The sequence below is a fragment of the Mustela erminea genome, chromosome 4 (genome assembly GCF_009829155.1).
Source record: "Mustela erminea isolate mMusErm1 chromosome 4, mMusErm1.Pri, whole genome shotgun sequence".
NCBI lineage: Eukaryota > Metazoa > Chordata > Mammalia > Carnivora > Mustelidae > Mustela > Mustela erminea.
Window position 1 is genome coordinate 141,497,139 of NC_045617.1, and position 17,929 is coordinate 141,515,067.

Below are 17,929 nucleotides of genomic sequence, written 5' to 3' on the forward strand. Positions count from 1 at the left end.
AAAATGTGCTTTCTTTATCTTTCCTGATTCCTGTCCGCCAACAGTGGCCGTTACATTAAGAAAATGCCTCAAGGTCGATTCTCTTACTTATTTTTATTTATTTATTTTATATTCTAAAAGATTTTGTTTATTTGAGAGAGAGAGTGAGAGACCAGGAGCTGGGTGAAGGGCTGAGGGAGAAGGAGACTCCCTGCTTGACCCTAGAGGCTTAACAGACTGAGCCACCCAGGTGCCCCAAGGTTGATTATCTTAGAATCTAAGCTACTGCTAAATTTGAAGCTAGATTCCTTGGGGGGGTGGTTATTAACATGTACCTTTTCACCTAACACCATTCAGGTCTCATTCCAGTTCTGCCCCTATCTGGTTCCAGCCAACCACTTAAATCTCCCCGGACACCACGTTCCTTGTCTTTAAAATTAGGCATTGGGACTGAACTAGCTAGAACAACTTTTCAGTCTCAAATGCCCTCTGATTCTATTACTTTGGGTCCCTCCCTACTGTGCCTTCTCTGTCTTATTTTCCTTGCCTGCCTCTGCCCCCTCATCCGCCCCCAACCAAGGCACTGTTCTTCAAGCACTTGGCTTTGACCTGGAGGTTTTCTTGAACCTGGAGGGTTGAGAAGCAGCAGAGTTGCGCTGTCTGGGAATGGTGCCCACTGCCCCTAGTTCACTGGCCTGCTCAGATCCCCTCCATAAAGGACGACTGAGTCCTTTCCTTTCAGGACACACATTCTTGACAGCTTTTGCAAAAGTCGAGCGACCTGGCATAGGAAGATTCCTATGTCAGAGCAGTGCCCTTTCTAAATCGCAGCGGATCAACAGATTTGGGGCTGTGAGTGGGACCTGGGAAGGGGGTGTGCAGCCGGTGGGGGGAGTGAGTCAATTTTATTATAGTTTTTAACCATCACACAAATGCAGTGTCCTAGGTTTTGGAGTGCGGAGGCATATGACTGCGTGTCCTACTACAGCTTCTAGATTACTGTGTGACCTTTTCTTTAACTGACTACGCCCTGCGAGGTTACAGTGGGCTCCCACATACACTGGTTGAGGAAGCGCTTCGAGCAACACCGTCGTGTCATCAGGGTGTGCAGGCGACCGAGGACCGTCCGGCTTTGGTTTGGTCAGGAGACGCGAAGGGACGAGTCAGGTTCGAGGTGTTTCAGAGGAGACGCGCCCTGGAAGCGTTAGTCCGAGCGCAGGCCGGGGTCCTCAGGCGCGCAGCAGGGAGGAAGGGTGTCCCCGCGGGACACGTGCGCGCCAGCACGAAGCCGGCAAGGCCGAGGGGGGCCGTGTCCCGGTCCGGGCGCGAGGAAGGACACCCAGGCCAGCCGCGGGACACCCCGCCCCGGAGGCCGTCCCCGCGGGGCGAGAGGGAGGCGTTCCGGAGCGGGGCGGCGAGCGCCCCGGGGCCGGCGTGCGGGCGCGCGGCCGCCCGGGCTCCGACGGGGTGAAAAGACCATCACCTGCCGCTGGAGCGCGACCCAGATGGGAAGTAGGAAGTGCCGCGCCTGAGCTTCCTGTACAAATAGACGCGCGGCGCCCGGCGCGCCCGCTGGCGAGCTGCGCCCCACGCTCCGCGGGGCTCGGGGCGACGCGGCCGCTCGCCGGGCCGCGGGCGGGTGTCGGGCCTCCTCCCCCTCCCCCTCCCGCCCTCCTCCCCTCCTGCCCTGCCCCCGCCGCCGTCCTGCGGAGCGCCGAGCGGCCGGCGGCAGAGCGCGCACGACCCGGGACGGAATGACACGGCTCCGCCTCCCCGGGGCGCGCGGCGGCCGCTGCTGAGAAGCCGGCGGCGCCGGGACCCGCGGGCTGTCCTGCCAGGTAGGGTTCGCGAGCCTTCCACGCGGGGCGCGCAGGGCCGGGCGGGCGGGGTGCAGGACTGGGATAAAAGTGGGGGACGGGGGGGCGGGGGGGGAGCACGAGAGACTCGGATTGCCCGGGTCGGAGCTGTATTTCCTGCCTCCGGGGCTTAAGCCGCGCGGCGTGGAGCTCGTTCTGAACGCCTTCAACACCTGTTAGCGTCTGGAAAATACGCCTCGCTCGAGGTGGAGAGAAACGAATTCCGAACAAAACAGTCTTTACAAAATGTGTGCATTGGCAAATTCGAGGGGCGCTCGGACCGCCCCGTGCCTTCCCGAAGGGGACCCCAGAGGTGGGTGGCATCTCGGACGCCTGCCTTCTCGCGCTGGGACATGCACCCCGCGGTGTGGACGCGCACAGAGATAGCAGTGAGATGGGATCTTGGCCATACGTTATCTCGTCAGGGAATTGCTGATAACCCGGAGTGAAATTCTCTTCCTCCACGGCTGTTGGCAAGTTGAAGTTAAAATGAAACCGATTCCCTTTCAGCAGAGAAAAGGGATCTTGAGCTGACTTTTACCAGGGCACCTTTTTGCTTTCCGCATTAGTGTCGGGGGTTCTGCTGTGAGTCCCCCTCCTCTTCTCACCTAAACTTCAATTCTCCTGTCTGGGAAAATGACCTCTTTCTTGCCTCCAGTATTGTGTGACACTTGATTTCTTGCTGCTGCTCACATCTTACCAAACATGACCTGGGGGTCCCCATAGGACTGTCTGTGTTCTTGTAATGTGGCATTTCTGGGTGTTTATTTGAACAGTGCAAGGTCTGAATTAAAGAACAATGTATCTAACTTTTTCTGAAGCGGCAGATTGGTGGTGGTGTTGGGGTGGCGGTTGGGGCGGGGGGGGGGGGGTCCTTGGCCCAGAAGCAAAAGAAATGAACTTTGGGATGACTCAGTGCTTAGGGTGTGGGTAAGAGGCAAAGGGAACCTAGCCAGTCTTCCCTGAGTTGCTGGCTAATTAAAGTATCCGGCTGCTGTAGTTTTCACTGAGATGAGCCCCCTGGTCCCTTTCACATCCCACTGCTTTGTGGGTCCCTTCTTCTCCTGACACTACCCTCCCTTTCCCGTGTGAACAGAACTGTAGTCCTGTTAAAAGTAGCGGCCCCTTAAGTATTTCTGGAACTCTCTTGAGGAGGAGGTAAAAAAGATCTTTGTAGCAGACCCACGAGCCACACTGAGATAATTGTATTAAGTCCAGGGTCACGTTGTCACACCCTCCTGTTTTACCCTTGCACACTTGTGACTGGTCTTTTTTTCTTTGTGGTGGGCACACACGCGGAAAGAGAAAAATCCTTTTGCTTCTAAAGTAGCCTCTGACTGACTGTCTTGATGAGTAAACAGATACAAGGTAATTGTGCACAGAGAATGTAAGTATAAAAAAAAAGTTAGGGGGCACCTGGGTGGCTCAGTGGGTTAAGGCCTCTGCCTTCTGCTCAGGTCATGATCCCAGAGTCCTGGGATCGAGCCCTCCATCGGGCTCTCTGCTCAGCTGGGAGTCTGCTTCCTCCTCTTTCTCTGCCTGCTTCTCTGCCTCCTTGTGGTCTCTCTCTGTCAAATAAATAAATAAAATCTTAAAAAAAAAAAAAAAAGAGTAGCAGAATCCGCTCCTTGACTTTTTATTTAAAACAAACAGAAGAAAACATAGCCGCCCCCCCCACCCCCGCAAAACCCCCAAACCAATCACCCTAGATAACTTTCTCTTGCACTACTGTGCTGGAAGTGAGCTGTGAGTGTGGTCAAGCACTGTCCATTTACCCAGAGTTTTACAAATATTTACAGTCATCTCTGCCAAATATCTTTGCACTGAGCCTCACAGAACATTCTCAGCATTCAAAAGCTCCATTCTCATGAATGGCTTCAGTTCATTGGCAATTTAAAGGCATCTGGGCTTCCAAACTAGGTCAGTTTAAGACACTTTTTTTTTTTTTTTTTAATGATTAGTTTTTGGGTCTCCCAGATTGTGAATCAGGTTTTCTGAGGCAAACTTGACAGCAGAGAGAAAAGTTAAAACTCTGTCTAAAAAGAAAAAAAGCTTATTTTATCTCTACAATAACCATTTACCTTCCGGAAGATGATCTTTCTCTTCAACAATATGAGGAAGTATATTGAAATTTTTGTTTTCGAGAAGCAGTTTTAATATTTTAGGTATTTAGAAACATTTATTAGGACATCGGAGTCATTGCTCTTGGTGTTTCTGCTAATTCTGGCTTCCGTGTTTCCCCTGGCCTTAACTTACAGCATTACTTTCTTGTCAAGTGAGGTTCTTGTGTTTGAAATCACCAGTTTGAGGTAGAGGTCAGGAATCATGCTGAACCCAGATATTGGGAGAGGAGCAAAGTCCAAACGGTTTTGGGACTCAACCTACTTTGTGCAACTGATTATTTTGGATATGGGAGCGGGGCCAAGATGCCACACAAATCATGCTTTCCACTTCGAGCTTTGGGGATTAAGTATCTGCAGCCATTGCTCCCAAGTCCTGAGATTTTGTTTTCCAGGGATGCCCACCCGAATTTTTAGAAGCTCCTTAGCTATTATAAATTATCAATATGTTTAGACTTTGAATTGCCGGAAGTGAATGCACACGAGAGCCGGGCCTTTTAATATTCTCTCTCCTCCATGTACTTGTAAAGAAGTTATCTACTGTGGGACTGAGTGAGTACTCACTATTTGTCAGGTGTGGGCTAGATGTTGACGATAGAAAGATGGATAAGAGGGGGCCTCTGTCGCAAAGGAATTGGTGTAAGATCGGAAGTGATGTTGTCTGGAGTGGCAGCTTTTAATTTGTGTTGTTCTGAGTGAACCTGAGTACGTTAGAGGCTTTTCATTTTGACATTTTTCTTTCTTTTTTTGGATAATGTTTCCTATATATGCCATCAAGTTAAGTAACTTGAAGGGGCATAACAGCACCAAAGTTAATTTATTTAATCATTTACATTTTAATTTGCTTGTTCACCTTTAGGTACATGTGGGAGGTCTTATACTAATGTTCTGTTTTTATTAACTTTGGCATTCGCTTTTTCTTGGTCGATGCGTACTTCGAAACCCAACGCATCACACTGCAGTGGTTATTAAAACACGGAAGATTAATATAATACATTGAAGAGAGGAGAAGCGGTCAACGTTTTGCAACACAGAATGAGAAACTTCTCATATGACGAGGCCTCTGTCCTTGGACTGAAAAACACAACTTCAGTGAAATAGACTCTTTTATTTGCAGCTGAAGAGCCTGTGGATCTCGTGGCTTTTAGTGTCTGTTAAAGAATGTACTTCAAAATCCATGTCTTACTGGTTTCTAGTTCCTTTGCAGTCATGAGTTTGAGTCCCAGGCCTTTAATCAACTGGTTCTTTGTCTTTGCGGGAAGATAGAACAAGACATCTCTCATTTGTCTCTTTGCTGGACTTACGGCTGAAGCTATAAACCCACAAATTATCTTATGTATCATTATGTATGAAACTATCTGTTGACAGCCTTTTCTGCTAGTTTACTCTTTGTAAGCAGGGTCTGGATATAACCACCTTACATCCCTACCATCCAAAGTGTGCAATTCAGTTCTTTGTGGATTGACTTGGTTTCCTACATTATTGATTTTTTTTTTTTTTTTTTAAAGAAACTGCTTTGGCAAAGGCACACAAAAATACACATGCTGCTCGTTGCTTAGTGTGGAAAGGAAGGGAGTCCTCTCCCAAACCGTTTTAAATTTATATCTCATTAAAATTTCTGTATGAAACTTTTAACTTTCCAGGGTAGTACATACACGTGTTTTTGTTCATCTGGAGAAAACATTGGATTTAGCTATTTGTGCTTTAGCCGCTGTAGTTTCCTGGTAATGTGTTGACCCAAGAAATCAGCCCATCTCTTGCTCTATGGGGCTTTCTAAAATAACACTTCTCCTTGATCTGTTAATTACATCATTGTCTGACCTGCCTTTAAGTGGCGTTCCTTCCTGCTTCTGGGAGCTTTGTTGTTATGCCAGGCAGGGGGAAGAAAATTATTCAGCAGGGCTCTATGAATAATTGTGGGAGGCAAGGGAACCATTGATTAAAAAATGGGGTGGGCAGGGCACAGTGGTTTCAAGGAGAGAGCTACCATGATGCCTGAAATTACAATGCCAAAAATATCATTGAGCTCTTATTCTCTTACTCCCTCCTACCTTCTTTGATAAGTTTTTATTGTTAGAAAAGCCAGGAATGGATTTTCTCCCCTTGGGCCTTTCCCTACAGTGGCAATGAGAACACGGAAAGAAGGTGAGAAAAAAAAGAAATGTACTTCTTAGAAGGATCAGCATTTTGTAGATGTTAAAATTTGCCATCTGAGATGCCTGTCCTCTGTAGGACTTAGAGAATGAACCTTTCACAATGTCATCTACTTTGTTGGCCATTATCTCCACAAATCTTTCCATATATATCTCCTATATATTTTGTAGGAAAAAAAAAATCGAATCTTTTTATTCTCACCGTAAAAAAAATTTTAAGTGTCTGAGGCGATGAATGTGTTAACTAACCTCATCATGGTAATCATTTTGAAACATGTATAGACAGATATGTACATACACACACATATGTATGATTGTTACATTGTATCCCTTAAATTTACAGTGTTATATGTCGATTATATCTCAATAAAGCTGGAAGAAAATTAGATCTTATCCATAGCTGTACCAGACTTTCTACAGAACCTAATTTCAAATAGCAAAGAGACTGTTTAGTAACAGTACTTGCTAATACTTAAGAAGCTCCTCCTGACGGAATATCTGTCCTATTTACCTGTGTGATAGTTAATAGGGATACATTTGCATGTCAGTTCCATTTTTAGAGGATAGCAGTCTCCAGGCTACACATGTATAGTCTTTTTTCCATCCTGGTAACTGTTGAGATCAAGATGTTAAAGCTAAGGCATTACAGATTGGAGTATTGTTTCACTTTCTGGTTTCCTCTGAATGAGGCTGAAAAGCCGGGGAGAGAAGAATGCTGGGGTCCTCTGTCGTATCACATGAGACACAGCAGTAAGCAGCCTTGTACAACAACACTGCGACCTCACAAGGCCCAAGTTGGTGAATATTTTCTTCCATCACGTCTAAGAATTAAGTATTTCTTAGACGTTTTCGTACTAGAGAATAATGACAAAGCGTCCTAAATGTGATGCTGGGCATCTACTCATTGGCCTCAAGCATTACTCTTTTAAAAAATAATTAAATAGACGGGCACCTGGGTGGTTCAGTGGGATAAGCCTCTGCCTTCGGCTCAGGTCCTGATCCCAGGGTCCTGGGATCAAGCCCCGCATCAGGCTCTCTGCTCAGCGGGGAGCCTGCTTCCTCCTCTCTCTCTGCCTGCCTCTCTGCCTACTTGTGATCTCTCTCTGTCAAATAAATAAATAAATAAATAAACAAATAAATAAAAAAAATCTTAATAGATATAAAATATTTCTGTTTTTCTGATATTACTGGATTTGTACTGGCCCCTCTAGTCCTTGACCAGAGAGTGGGTCAAAGCAGAGAGGAGAACCCCAGCGCTGGCCACTGTGGAGGTCTACCCCAGGTCCTTGCCTCATGAAACACTAATGCCCTTTGCTCTGGCTGCTCCACCAGCCAACTGGTCTACCTTCCATTCCAGACTGTATTTAGGGTAGAACGACAGCAAATGACTATTGGCTGATGAGGGCCAGCACTTCTTCGCTAGACTCAGTTAATACTATTTGAGTCATTAATAGCTTCTGTTAAGGATGTGGACTACCAGTGAAATAAATAATTGTATTGGGCAGAAGTGCTAAGGTCAACACAATACCAATTTTCAGATTTTATTGAGTAGAATCTGGTTGCCTGACATGTCATTCTCAGTCGGTGCTGGGAGAGCTAACAAGGCAGAGATGAGCTCTTGGGATGGCTGTATCTTTCTGTTCTGTTAGAGCACTGGCTTCCTGAGAAAATCTCTATTATATAAAGGCAACACTTCAGCCTTACCTTCCCCACCACCTACGCATCCTGAAAACTTTTCCCTTTGTTAGCTCTCCCTGAGTCATGCATTCATATCTTTTATTCCAACTACCTCACAGGAATGACTCAGTGTCCTACATGGGCAGTAAACATTTTGGGAATAGTCTTGTGTCTCTTCTTCTTTTTTATTCCTTGATCTTGAGTAAATCTTAGACTTTTATAGCATAGTTTAGAATTAAGACCTCAGCACAGATCAACAGGCTTTTCACATAAATATTCCGTTACATCAGTAATATCCAGTTGATTTCATTTTGTTCACTTTCTCCTCTTCTTAGTCTCTTTATTTATTTTTTTAATTTTTTTTCCTTAGTCTCTTTAATTGTGCTTTATCTGTTTATCTAAATTTTACAGTTTTTGCTGAATGGTGTAAAAATTCCTGAACAACTAGGTAAGTATCCTGGTGAAACCTTATCCCTTCCAACTTCATTATCTTTTTGTGCAATGGAATAATTGCTGTGATTTTGGGTAGTGAAACAGGCGTAAACTACATTACTTAAAAATACGTTGAATGTTGGCTCTCCTACCCTCTCCGTTTTTGGAGCAGATTGCTTTTTCAGGCCGTCAGTGGAATATGAAAATTCCTTATACATCCTGTGCTCCCAGCATGGTTTGTGAAGTACTCCTTTCCTTGGCAATTCTAACGAAAACACATGAGGGGAAAAGTGACTTTTCTGTTCTTTCCTATCAGATTGTACTAGCTATTCACATAATGAACACTTTATAGTACCGGAGACAATCGGGCTAGGTGGAACTGCTGGTTCCCCTTTCTTGGTAATTTGGTGCGAAATCAGATGTTTTAGAGGGGCTTTCTTTGCTCACATTGCCCAACCCATCTGCCCTGTTAACAGGGGCTGCTTGTATTTCAGCAAGACATACTCCTAACAGTTTGGGTGAAGTCCGCCCTTACCACACCCCAGTCAAAAAGTTCAAACCTAAAGGCAGCTGTCAGCTCGCTGCACCCTACGCCCGCCAATATGTGTGTTTTGCCAAAATTATTTTCTCATTGGGTTCTTGACAGCCAATAGAGGCTAGGTCCCATTTGTAATCATTATAAAAGCAATTATAATTGTTACTGTTTCAAAACAAACGGGAGGGGGGTTGTGGAGCATTCAAGTCACTTTCTTATTTTAGGTAAAACATGAGGTATGAGGCAGAACAAGTTGGGCAAGCTAGTGAGAAGGAATTACGGGCTGTCTGCATGGAAGAATTTCTTGGAACCTGGAGGGGAGTGGGTGTGGGTTGTCTGTGTACCTGTGAAGGCGTAGTCCTCTGAAAGGGTCAGGGGCTGCAGGGGTGTGGTCCCCTTCCTCTGGACACCCTCTCTGAGGTTCATGCCATGTGCGCATGGTTTGGGTGGGCTGGTGAGTTTTTGCTCTGGGTGGTTGCATGTCAGAGACTGGGGAATCCCAGTAAGCCAAACAGAAGGCTGCTAGGACACCTGGGAGCCATTCACCAACATCTCCAGGAAGGGAGTGTCAGGGTTCTCCTGATGATTGCTTGAAGAGCTCTGTGTGTGATGAATCAATGGGAAAGGATTTCCTTTCTAATTCTTCTTCTTCTTTTTTTAATATTTTATTTATTTGTCAGAGAGGGAGGGCATGAAAGAGAGGCAGAAAGCAGGGGAGCAGCAGGCAAAGGGAGAAGCAGACTCCCCACTGAGCTGGGAGCCTGACAGAACCCTGGGATCATGACCTGAGCCGAAGGCAGATGCTTAACTAACGGAGCCACCCAGGCATCCCCGGGGAAAGGATTTCTCGTCCGATGCTCTTTTTTTCTTTATAAAGCACTCCCTGTGTGTCATTCACTTTTAAAACTTTCATTATTGATTTTGCCCAGAGTGAAAAACCAAGAAGCTGGTTTTCCAACTGTGCCTGGCAACGCCTTCAGCTTCTGTGGTGGTGCCTGGAGGGAACGGTCCCCGGGACCCGGCCCAGTGCTCCCAGGACTGCTTCCACCAGCACTGGTCCACCTCCTCTCCTTGCTCTGGTGGCAGTTTACTTAAGATGGTGTTTCTGTAAAATTCCGTGGCTTCATGTGTTTGAATGGAATTGGCGTTTATGGTGTGCAGGAAAATAAATCAGTTCTTTTTGAAGAATCATTTTGGATTGCTCTTATCTCAGAGAGGTGAAATATGTGACCCCGTTCCTCTGTCTCAGTTACAAGCCCCGCCTTGTTTGGAATGCTTGGAATTTTTGTTGTTGTTGTTTTAACAAGACAGGTTTCTGCTTTGGAAAAGGCTTTTGTCACAAAAATATTTTCATATATAAAATATACTTTAAACAGTTGCATATATATTAAATCACTTTATTGAAGTATGATTGGCAGACAAGAAGATGTACATATTTAACGTAGACAATTTGATGAGTTAGAAGATAAATATATGCCTGGGGAACAGCATAATGCCTTTATTTAACAATGCTATGTTGTATACTAAAACATTTGCTAGGAGGGTAGATCTTCTGTGAAGTGCTCTTACCGTAAATACATGCACACAAGTAATGACACATAAAGGGGGCAGGAGGAAACTTTTGGAGGTGATATTTTTATATTTTTATAACTTTGATTTGTAACCACAAAGGAAGGAGCGAACACTTAATGTGTCTATGACGAGAGATAAAATTATGTTTTAGGTGTCCACAGTGAACACAATTTCCAGTTCTGCCTTCAAAAGACTACTTCTGAGAGATAATCTAAGAAGTAGTCAATTATGTCTTCATTTCTCAAGGGTCCTATGTCTCTTTCTAAAAAAATAAGATGGAGGCACCTGGCTGGCTTGGTAGATAGCCTTTTGGGAGGTAGCATGCAACTCTTGGTCTTGGGGTCATGAGTTCGAACCTCACACTGGGAGTAGAGATTACATTAAAAATTTTAAAAAATAAAAAATAATATAGGTTGAGTCTGTAAGAAATAATTGACTTTGTTGAAGAATACCTAGATCTCCTGCTAGGTTAGAACAACAGGATTTATCTATTCATAACCGCTTCCTCTGGGTGGGCTCTTCGTGTAATTGACATTTGTGGTGTTGGGTGGCTGGGCCTGTGTCATTCCCGTCTTCCCGACTCAGGAAGCATCACTGGCTACTTTCTTCTTCTTCCTCCTCCTCCTTTGTCCTTCTCCTTACCCTCCCCCTTCCCCCTCCCCCTGTCCGTCGTCTTCTAAAATTGTATTAAGTTTTATCATTTTAATTCCAGGGCAGTTAAAATGCAGTGCTATATTAGTTTCAGGTGTACACTATAGTAATTCAACAATTCTCTGCATTACTCAGTGCTCGTCATGAGACGTGTACTGGCTGTATTTCTTCTTGATGTTTGACTTGGGGTTTCTTTTTTGGGGGGGCAAAGATAGTCAGAATATGTTGTATGCGCTGTGTTGGGAAAATAGAAATGGGAAGACCGCAGTTGGGGGAGATTGGTAATATCCCCGTTTTGAGGTCTTGCAGAAACAGACAGGTGGTAGTTGTCTGTGCATAAACTGGGAAGAGGAGAGAGGCAGAATCATTCATTTTTACTCCTAGTTGACCCTAAAGTGAGATTTTTTTCTTAACTTCAAAATACTGTATTTGATAGGCATGTTGACTTGGATGATAGCTCATTAATAGTTAATCAAATAAGAACACCATGTCTCAGACCTTATTGAGCCTTTCCAAAATATTATGGAAGCAGATCATTGATTATTTTTCTATTCAAATTTATTTTTAATCTAGTCTACTACTCAAGGCATAGGTGAAAAACCTTGAGTATTTCAGGTTACTGGAGTCAGTAACTATTGATTCTTTCTGGTGTGACATTAAGATAATGCAGTTAGATCTCATAGATTTTTTTCCCCCCTTCCATCTCATCCAATTTTGTTTTCTCTCCCTTATTTTTGTACTTTTGAACCTATATGTTGAGACGTAAGCCACTGTGGGGCTCTGTAACAAATCCTGAACGTATCAGTTCTTTTGCTCAAAAATTGGGACAAAAAGAGTGTGGTTCTCGTAGGGGGAGAGGCTGTTTACAATGATTTTTGTGGCCAAATTTCTTAGAATTGGCCATAGTCTTTTAAAATAGTAAGAACTGGGACGCCTGGGTGGCTCAATGCGTTAAAGCCTCTGCCTTTGGCTCAGGTCATGATCTCAGGGTCCTGGGATCGAGTCCCTCATCGGGCTCTCTGCTCAGCAGGGAGCCTGCTTCCCTTCCTCCTCTCTCTGTCTGCCTCTCTGCCTAATTGTGATTTCTGTCTGTCAAATAAATAAATAAATCTTTAAAAAAAAATAGTAAGAACTGTTGGACTTTGCTTCTCTTTAATTAGAACATGGGGCTTCCTGATATGATCCAACTATAGAGTATTTTCACAATTATTGTACCTCTTTTAAAGATCATCTGAATAAAACAGGTGGAAGGGCTTCTGTTCTACTTTTTATTTTTCATCATAGTCATCCATGTTTGGAGATAGATTTTGCTCTGGGTAGTTTCAGTGACCTAATGGTACTTGTAGTCATGGGCTTTTTGTCTCTTTCTCTCTCTCTGTCCCCCCCCCCCTTCTTTCCTTACCCCTTCTTCCTTCTCTCTCTCCGTTCCAACCCCTCCATGAAATATCCACTTGTGAGGCAGCTCTGGGGTAATGGACCAGGCACTGGGCTCGGTCTCAAAAGGTGGAGGTTTGAATTTTGCTCTGCTCTATCCAAGCTCTGAGAGCTGTGGGAGATTATTTAACTTCTCAGGACCTCAGTTCACCTATAAAATAATCCTCATGGTTGCAGAAGTTGAAGTGAAATGACAAATGTGAAAGAACACAATTACTACTGATGCCCTGTGGGGGGGGGATGTATTGGTATAAAATAGACATAACATAAAATTTACCATTTCAATCATTTTAAGTGTCTCATTCGGTGGCACGAAGCACACTCATAGTCTTGTGCAACCTTCACACTATCCATTTGTAGAACTTTGTCATCATTCCAGACAGAAACTCTGTACCCATGAAATGGTAACTGTCCACCCCCACCCCTCCCTGCCAAGTGGCACCTTTTTGCTTTCGGTCTCTGTGAATTTGACTTCCTGGGTGCCTCACATTGATGGCATCACACAGTATCTGCCCTTTCAGGTCTGGCTTATTTCACTCAGCGCGATGTCTTCAAGGTCCTTCCATATTGTAGCGTGTGTCAGAGTCTCATTCCCTTTTAAGGCTGAATAACATTCCATTGAATGTTTCTATCACCCTTTGTGTATCCGCGCATCTCTTGATGGGCATTTCCATGGTTTCCACCTTTTGACTGCTGTGAACAGTGGTGCTAGGATTCTTGGTGTGCAAGGATATGTGTGCATCCCGGTTTGCGTTCTCTAGGGCGTATACCGAGAAGTAGAATTGTTGGATCATATGGTAATTCCTTGTGTAACATTTTTGAGTGACATCCCATTTTTAAGTGTCTGTCTTCTTAATCTGTAGGATTGTAGCCATGCAACTCCTAAACGGGGTGTGTGTTCCTTGTGGTCTTCTCATCCTGTAATTTACATGAGAGGAGGCAGGATGGAGAGGTCCCTGGAAATGTCAGGACGCCAGGAACACCTTGTTAAGGTGGCAAGTCCTGGAGCCCACGGTTCTCAGAATTGCCTCTGCTGTGTGCCTAGATGGTGTGGGAGGGGAAGGTTTGCTGTGGAGGAGCCCAGATGTGTTGCCTAAACAACTGCTGTATGAATGAATAAAGTATTTTCTGCCTTGGACCTTCCTGTAGGGATTGAGGAGCCTGGAGACTGGTGAGGAGAGGCTGATGGGCTCCGGTGGGAGGACCCAGTACCTCACCATGACCACCGAAAATCCGGCGGCGGGAGAGCTGGCTCCGGCCCCCCTTGTCACTTGCAAGCTGTGCCTCTGCGAACAGTCCTCGGACAAGATGACCACACTCCGGGAATGCCACTGCCTCTTCTGCACAGCGGTAAGTCTTCCCTGATGCTTTCGTCACGGGCGTGGGAAAATACGGAAGGGGAGAACCGTGAAAGAACAGGGTCGGCTTCCGTGGCTTTCTGGGACGCCGGGGTTTGCGACAACAGGCCCCCGTGTGGGAGAGCTCTTCCACCCTTGGGTCTGTCTCCAAGTACTGTCTGAATGGTAGGTCTGAGATTTCCTGGTTTGGAGGCAAAGGATAATATATGTGTGAAATGTAATTATTGGTTAAAGAAGCAGAATCTATTCTTAAAGGACGAGGCAAGGAACAAAATAGAAATATTCCTAAAAGGTCTTAGTTAACTACCGTCTGAAAGGCGTTCGTCAGTTATTTTGAGCGATGGAGAAAGCAGGTAGCAAATTCCTGAATTTTCTTTGGTAGACTTGCTCATCTCCTCCAAAGCCCATGAGATCTAATTCTTTTACTTTGTTATGACAAAGTGAGATTCTTTTTTCTCCCCCTATTTTCACAATATGTTGGATGGTGCTTATGTGTCATGAACAGGAGAAGCCTGTAGATCTCCAGGGGTGGGCTTGTTTCTTTTACTCTGACACTTGGTATCAATGTCTGTGACCGATCGCAAGGATCCCTGAAGGTTAGTTGGTTAAGGCGTGAAGATGGGAATCAGAACGACGGATTCGCAGTGGCTGCTAGAAGCGTGAACGCAGGTGGTCTTATTCAAATTTTCATTTATTAAACCTCTTTTGGGCTCCTCCTGTGTGCCGGGGATGCGGTGGGATGTTGGGAACGTAGCGGTGAAGGAGATGGTTCCCGCAGGGAAGAGGGACACATTGAAGGAGCATTTATGTTTAGTGGAATCCAGGGAAGCTCGACCTACCAGAGGAATGTCTCATGCATGTGGAGGACAGAGGGACATCCTGGGGGCAGTGATCTCTGAGCTGAGGCTTTAAGCAGAATTTGCAAACTGATGATTGTGGACCACGTCTGGGCTCAACACATTTTTGTTTGCATCCCCAACTGGGAAATTTCATAAGAAAATGAAAAAGTGGTACGATATAGCTACTCTGGGCCTGTGTTGATAGGCCCAGAAATAGATGAGCTTTCCTCGGTTAATATATATATCAATCATAATCATCAATTCGTATCTCTCTCTATATGTATTTTTTAAAAATTTATTTTTATTTATTTTAAAGAGAGAGAGAGCGTGCGCGCAAGCAAGCACATGAGTGGGGAGAAAGACAGGGGGAGAGAACTCCAAACAGACCCCATGCCCAGCACAGAGCCCAACACCGGGCTCAATGCCATGACCCATGAGATCATGACTGGTGCCAAAACCAAGAGTCGAATGCTCCACCGACTGAGCCACCCAGGTGCCCTCCTCTGCTGATGTTACCTGCCTCTCTCCTGTTTGTGTTTGAATCAACTGCACTTTTTTTTTTTTAAGGGTTTTATTTATCTATTTATTTGACAGAGAGAGATCGCAAGTAGGCAGAGAGGCAGGCAGAGAGAGAGGGGGAAGCAGGCTCCCCGCCCACCAGAGAGCCCGATGCATGGCTTGATCCCAGGACCCTGGGACCACGACCCGAGCCGAAGGCAGAGGCTTTGGCCCACTGAGCCACCCAGGCGCCCCACCTCAACTGCACTTTTAAACTGAGGATGGGTAAGACCCGTCCAGGACGCGTGCTGCCGTGTCGGCCTGGCAGAGGCCTGATGCCCGAGTTACAATATCTACCATTTATCTTTGCTTTGGTGGGCCTTGTAGTGGCAGACTGTTAATGTTTATTATACCAAGTTATAATAATCACCAGACAAATGTGGGTTTAGTGCCCTGACTTGAGAAGGAGATTGAATTGCTCAGTTACAGTGACCAGCGCTTGTATCAAGGGAAGTAAGAAGAAAGGAATCGTTAAGGAAGTAGAATCATTTATCAAGGGGCATGTTTCCTAAGCATATCTTTGGGGGGAAAAAAGCACATAATAAGTTAAGGTGAAATAAATTTTTCTCTCTTTCGCTTAGTTCAGTTGATCAATGCGACGTGTTCTCAAGCTCGTGTATATCAATTAAAAGTTTGGGGGGGGATTGAGACTTCGGGTGGGGAGAAGCCTTGGGATGATTCTTAGGTAAAAAGGAAGAAAGAGATTAAAATCCTTCCTTTAGGTCTCCCATCCAAAGATGACAGCAAGGACAGGAACTGTTCTAGGCACTGGGACTTAGCAGTTTAAGAAACAAAGCCCAGCAGAGATCCTTGCTCTTAGGAGCTTACATTCTCTTAAAGGCAGTTGCACAATAAACTGTAAACATAATAAACGAGCGAGTTCTACAGGATGGGGTCATGGGCCTGCGGGAAGGAGTTAGGCCGGCTGAGGGAGTTGGAGTGCGGGGTTGGGGGGATTGCATTTCCATTAGGCTGTCAGGACGAGGCCTCAGGGACATCTGTGCTGGCTTTTCCTCTTCTCCTCGGCCTGTGTTGCTTAAGGAAGTGACCTTGTCCTCCAGGGGTGGCTTCAGTTTCCTCTGGACTCGCTTTGCTGCCGACGGCTGTGTTCTGAGGGGTTGTTTCTCTGACTTTTGCACCTGTGTTTCGGACCCTTGCCTAATCCTTGAAACAAATGAGTCAGAGGCAACGTTTGGGTCAAGGCAGGATGGAAATTTTTGTCTCAGGGTGACTGATGTTGAAGAAGCAGGATCTGGAATTGAGTTTTTGCGATGAGACTCAGCAGTTCAGGGTTCCAGTTTGGGCATGAGCGCCTGCACGTGTGGGGACGAGTATCTGATCGCATCACAATTACGGTTGCAAGAGGTCTCAGTTCCCGGTTAAAAACGACACGACAGCTTCTTGGTTCTCCTTTGGCAATTGGATGGTAGGAGTTAGGACAATTGGATTATTCTGTCATCTGTGACCCTACTTCCTCATTGCTGGGGAGTGAGTGCTCAAACCAGAAAGTCAAATGGCTTGGCGTTTTTGATATCCCTCCAAGTCTGGAACTTTCTGCACCATAAACATTAACCTTCCCTGGCTTCCTGTACCCCATTCCCTATGATCTACCAAACTAGTAACCCGCATGTACTGGATTACATTGGTGTCTGTAAATTTGCAGTTGACATCAGGCTCACCTGAAATACTACTCTATCTTTTTATCATTTAGACCTTTCATTTCTTCTTTTAAAAAGCTCTTAGAGGATGAGTCTGATCCCCCAGATTTTAGTTTGCACTTAAATACTAGATATTAAATATTGCTATTAAAGATACCAAGTGTGTTTTGTGTTTTCAAGGCTGAAAAGCAATTTGTGACTTTGCTTTTTGAAGATTTTATATATTTATTTGAAGATTTTTTTTTATTATTATTTTTTAAAGATTTTATTTATTTATTTGACAGAGAGAGACATCACAAGTAGGCAGAGAGGCAGGCAGAGAGAGAGAGAGGAGGAAACAGGCTCCCTGCTGAGCAGAGAGCCTGATGCGGGACTCGATCCCAGGACCCTGAGATCATGACCTGAGCCGAAGGCAGCGGCTTAACCCACTGAGCCACCCAGGCGCCCCTGAAGATTTTATATATTAATATTTATTTATTATGTGACACACACACACACAGACAGCATGAGCAGGGGGGAGGGGCAGAGGGAAGGGAGAAGCTGACTCCCTGCTGGGCAGGGAGCCCAACTTGGGGGCTCCATCCCATGCCCTGAGCCAAAGGCACATGAATACCCGACTGAGCCACCCAGGGACCCCTTGTGACATTTTTAAATAGGCATCTGCTAGTAATTTCCAGCTTTACATATGACTGGATGACATCTCCTGATTATCGGCTTGGAAGGACATCTTGGGCAAGATGTGCCTTTAAAATCGTTTTGCTGGGACTGTTCTCCTTCCCCTCCTCATTAGGAGGCTGACCAAATAGATTGGTCCTCTTGCTGGATCCCGTATACGTTCATAGATTTAATAAAGCTTTTTATACCTTTTACCCTTGTCCTGTTTTCCCTAAGAATGATCCCTGACCAGGTTGCCGTGAGCTTAAATTCTTTCTGTTTCCAAGATCAGTGTGCCCTGGGAAAGCAGCACGGATAGATGTGGTGTGTCTGACGGACCATTGGATGGGGTCCCTATCTTTAGGGAGACCTGGCCTTTAAGGAGGTGCCCCCACCCCCTGTGTGCTCTGTGGCCCTCCAGCTCTGTGGAACAGAGGTGATCCTCGGATAGAG

General features: G+C 45.5%; 1 protein-coding gene across 5 annotated transcripts in view; it reads left to right on the forward strand.

Moving 5' to 3' along the window:
* Nucleotides 1-17,929, forward strand: part of RNF144B (ring finger protein 144B) — a 170,172-nt gene that overhangs the window by 89,279 nt on the left and 62,964 nt on the right. For 2 of the 5 annotated variants that reach the window (XM_032341202.1, XM_032341200.1), the window contains exon 2: nt 13,559-13,759. In XM_032341202.1, the coding sequence (XP_032197093.1) occupies nt 13,595-13,759 (165 nt within the window). In that variant the 5' untranslated portion in view covers nt 13,559-13,594. Of the gene's footprint in view, nt 1-1,387; nt 1,818-2,395; nt 2,421-13,129; nt 13,402-13,558; nt 13,760-17,929 lie in introns of those variants that run through there. The other 3 variants (XM_032341201.1, XM_032341203.1, XM_032341204.1) reach the window with 3 other exon arrangements.